Source organism: Nicotiana sylvestris, chromosome 9 (assembly GCF_000393655.2).
Source record: "Nicotiana sylvestris chromosome 9, ASM39365v2, whole genome shotgun sequence".
In the NCBI taxonomy this organism is placed as follows: domain Eukaryota; kingdom Viridiplantae; phylum Streptophyta; class Magnoliopsida; order Solanales; family Solanaceae; genus Nicotiana; species Nicotiana sylvestris.
In genome coordinates, this window is record NC_091065.1 from 111,438,180 (window position 1) to 111,442,438 (window position 4,259).

General features: G+C 33.7%; 1 protein-coding gene across 2 annotated transcripts; it reads left to right on the forward strand.

The window, feature by feature from the left end:
- The first annotated feature begins 602 nt into the window (after window positions 1-602).
- Window positions 603-3,303, forward strand: LOC104236800 (WRKY transcription factor 68-like). Of its 2 annotated transcripts, none has more exons than XM_009790813.2 (3): window positions 603-1,149; window positions 1,269-1,415; window positions 2,655-3,303. In XM_009790813.2, the coding sequence occupies exons 1-3, from the start codon at window positions 704-706 to the stop codon at window positions 3,064-3,066; spliced, it is 1,005 nt and encodes a 334-aa protein (XP_009789115.1). In that variant the 5' UTR covers window positions 603-703; the 3' UTR covers window positions 3,067-3,303. The 2 variants fall into 2 exon arrangements, with proteins under 2 accessions (XP_009789115.1, XP_009789114.1); XM_009790812.2 differs by having other exon boundaries at window positions 620-1,149; window positions 1,266-1,415.
- Window positions 3,304-4,259: the final 956 nt, after the last annotated feature.

The window sequence follows — 4,259 nt, forward strand, 5'->3', positions numbered from 1 at the left end:
GAAGTTCCAATTTTAGGAACCATATTTGTCTTCAATCGTAAAAAGTGCCCTCTTTTCGTTTCTAGTGAAACAAAAAATAAGAGATATATACTCTGGTCACTTCTAGTCACTGTTATCTTTGTTCTTTTCCATATAAACTTTAGTATTTGATGAATTAAATAAAAATAATTTGGCTCCAAAATAATATAAAAGTAGATCTAAAAAATAAGAAAAGATATCGGGATCGCAAATCAAGCCGCAATCATCGATCTTGTTCACACAGTAACCGGTTTACCGGTCAAAACTAACGTCTGAATGCATCGACCAGTGTTTCTGCAACTCCAGTCTTTGGACCAGCATGCATTAAAAGCCAACCTGCAATTTGTTTAGTCCGAAAAATTTATTAACATTCGATATTTACATATTAATTTATTATAGTTAATTAATAAATTAAAATATTTATATTAATTAATTATAATTTAGTGATAACAATATATATCAAAATAAGTGTCGTGGATGTAAACATCTATTTATTGTCCGTACAATTCTATAACCGGCTGAACCCGGTCAATCTTTGTGTCCACCTTTCACATAATTCCCCAATCCATATAGCACCAGTGAGTCCTGTACATTTTCCCACTATATATGCCTTGGCCTAATAGATTTACTAGTCTCTTCTTCTCCTTCCTTATTTATCTACTTTCTTTAGTATATCTGCTTATTAATGGAAAGTTACAGAGATATAGCGATAAAGATGGAAGATCCCATGTCTTATTTTGATAATTTTCCAGTTATTAGCAATTCATTTACAGGCTTAGTGTCAGATTATAATTTTGCGGTTGAAGGTAAGAATAATAGTATTAATTCATCTTTGGGGTTCATGGAGTTATTGGGTGTTCAAGACTTTTCTTCAGCTTCAGTCTTTGATGCAACTAATCTTGATAAGTTATTACCAAAAGAAGAGAAGTACCATATAGAACCTGCAGTTTCTACAGCAGCTGATGAGAGCCAAAATAAACTTACTGTAGCAGCTGATCATGAATCATCTAACATCTTTAATACGCCATCAACGCCAAATTCTTCTTCGATTTCCTCTGAAACAAATGAGGGCCACGCTCAAGATGCAGAGGGGGAAGTAGCTGAGAAAGAACAGACCAAGACAAAACAACAGTATGTTCTTATAATTACTTACGCATCAAGAATCATTCTGTGTGTTTTATTGCGAGTGTAAATATACATAATTTGCTGTTGCTAATTAATTCCATTTTTGGGGCATGTGTTGAAAGTAGGTTGAAAGCCAAGAAAACAGTTAGTCAGAAGAAGAAGAGAGAGCCTAGAATTGCATTCATGACAAAGAGTGAGGTTGATTTTCTGGAAGATGGTTACAGATGGAGAAAATACGGCCAAAAAACTGTCAAAAACAGCTCTTTCCCCAGGTATATATATCTGTATATACTCCCGCTGCTAAAGAGCCATTATTTTACACTGTTTTGTAATTATATTCTTCCAGAATCGTCTTAGAGTTTGGAAGGTTTTCGAATAAGCTCAGACGGCTTCCAGTTTGGCACATATGCGTGGCCCTGGAAAATCACTTAAACAAATAAGCTGAAAAGTTAAAAAAGAGAAAGCCTTTTTAGAAAAAGAAGATCAGATTTTATCCTTAATTACTATAAGGGAAAAAGAAGCTGTTTCCTTTTGTGATTTATTTGTAGTACTAGTTAACTATCTTGGAATGGATATTTAGCTTAATACGTGCATTTCCAAAAAATAATTAGCAAGTGCATTTCCGTTTTTACTCGTACACTTTGTGCTACACATAACAAAGTCCAAATTTCCTCCTTGCGTTTGAAGCTTGATCATAATTATCTCTATCATATCTAAAAGTACAATTATACATAACAATCCTCGTACGCGGTGATTATCTCTTTGTAGTTGTGAGGTTACTGCTACCAAAAATTAAACGGAGAGGGATTGTTTGGTAAAAGAAGAGTAAGAATGAGAAAGCCAATGAAATATCGGCTTGCACAATAATGATTAGTGTACAAGTCTAAGAGACTTTCATGTATTCATTAACTTTTAGGAATCGAGGACTCAAACCTATAAAAATATACATGCACCGCTCCTTCAGGTTTCCTTATAAGAGAGTTCATTTGTGTTTAGCCATTTCCCTAATTATGTGAAGATTCTTATCATTGGTAATTCAACTTGCGGTAGCTCTCAAATCTTGTTGCACTGTAAATATTTCCAATTGTGGGTAACATGTGTTTGAGCATATAATTAAGTAAATAAAAATGTGTTTTTTCTAACCATTTTAGCTTTTAGATGTTATGCTTAGACACTTAGCATACAGGTCCTGAGTTTGAGTCTCAACGTCATCTATATATTATCAAAAAGAATTTTCACGTGCTTTGCCTATGAAAAAGAATCGAAACTGCATGTGAGGGGGCGTGTTACTTATATGTAATTAAATAAGTAAAAGTGTACTCTCTCTAACAACTTACACACTTTTATATGAGATGATCACACTTCAGCATATAAGTTGTTGCTATAGGTTAAAAAGGAAAATGATAATTGATATGTATGTCCATGTTGGGAAATTGAATGACATATATTGTTTTGCAGATATTCCATATATATTTGGGTTTTAAAACTTTATACATACGCACTTGTTGCAGGAACTACTATAGGTGCACAAGTGCTTCATGTAACGTAAAGAAGAGAGTAGAGCGATGTTTCAACGACCCAAGCATAGTGGTGACTACATACGAAGGGAAACATACTCATCCAAGTCCCATGAATATGAATATGATCAATATGCCCCGCCCAACCTTATTTCCAACTCGAGTTTTCCCCTCGCCAGCTCCCACTGCCACCTTCCCTCTGCAAATGCCGTTCCCTATTAATCAGTTCGCGCAGCCTCATTTCAACGACTTGACAACTTCTTTAGCCTCGAATCTTGATCATGCCGCTTTGGTTGCTCATGGACGGCGCTTTTGCAGTACTCCTTCTGCTGCTGAGATAATGAGAGACCAGGGGTTTCTTCAGGATCTTATGTCGTCCAGGGTGGTAGAAGAAGACTACAGATGATATTTATATATATCTAATGATGCAGTTGTAACATATAGTAGATGACAATCAGTACTGAAATAACACCCAGTATGCGTTACTTTGCTAGTGGTGGTACTCTTTGGCATTTTCGGTTTAAGGAAACTTACAGATAGCTTATGGCTCTAACAATGATGTTTTGTGAATCCGATGTATGGGGTTTCTTTATCATATTTTTACTTTGCTACTTCAATACTATGACGATGGGTATGTAGAGTTTTTTGTTGTTTCTTGACCGAAAGGAATGTTCATTTATATATATATATATATATATATATATGGGTTTGGTTTGATGCATATAGAGTGAGGATAGGGTTTTAACGTGGATATTAACTTGCATTTGGAAATTATTGATTCAACGTTGTTAAGATAAGGAGGAGAATATGTCTTACCTATGAAGAAAATAAAACGTTTGGCTAATATAAATTCATTGGTCATTCAATTTACTGACTGGAGTTTACAAGTTCACAGTAGAAACATGTTTAATAAAGTAAGCAACAGATTGAAAATATGAGGAGAAAAGCTATGGAGTGTACAAGATTTGTGCTGGAATTTTCTTAACTTCGTTGATTTAATAAACTGAAGCAAACATTGTCTTTATATAGGCTTACAAATAAACAGACCACTAAGCCACTAAATTGATCACTATTACTACTAATAAAGCAACTATCCACTACCAGTAAACCATAAAACTATAACGTTAGTTTGAGTGCCCGTATGAATTATTAAAGAACTTGGTTCTTTACCGTGTTCCTTAAGCATAAAGTAAACAATCAATAAAATGAACACAACGATTTTTACGTGAAAAATTACTTGGCTCAAAATGTGCAAAAACCACGACCTGCCACGTAGGATTTTCAGCTCCAACTCCACTAGAACACCTAGCCAAAATATATCAATTACAAAACCGTATATCATTAAATGTTCTCCTATACTCCTAATGTGAATAACTAATTTTTGACCACACCCAAATTATATTCTATTTTAGTGTAAATATTTTCTTTAGGTCTAGTCTTGATATTTTAAATTTTATCTCAATTTTCATAGGTTTTATTTGAGAAAAATTAAAAAGCTATAAAAATGGCATATTCTTAGAGTATATATTTTGTTCCTATATATAAATAGAGGGAAAAAAAATATTTTTTTAATTAAGAACTTAATAAGTAGACTAGTAA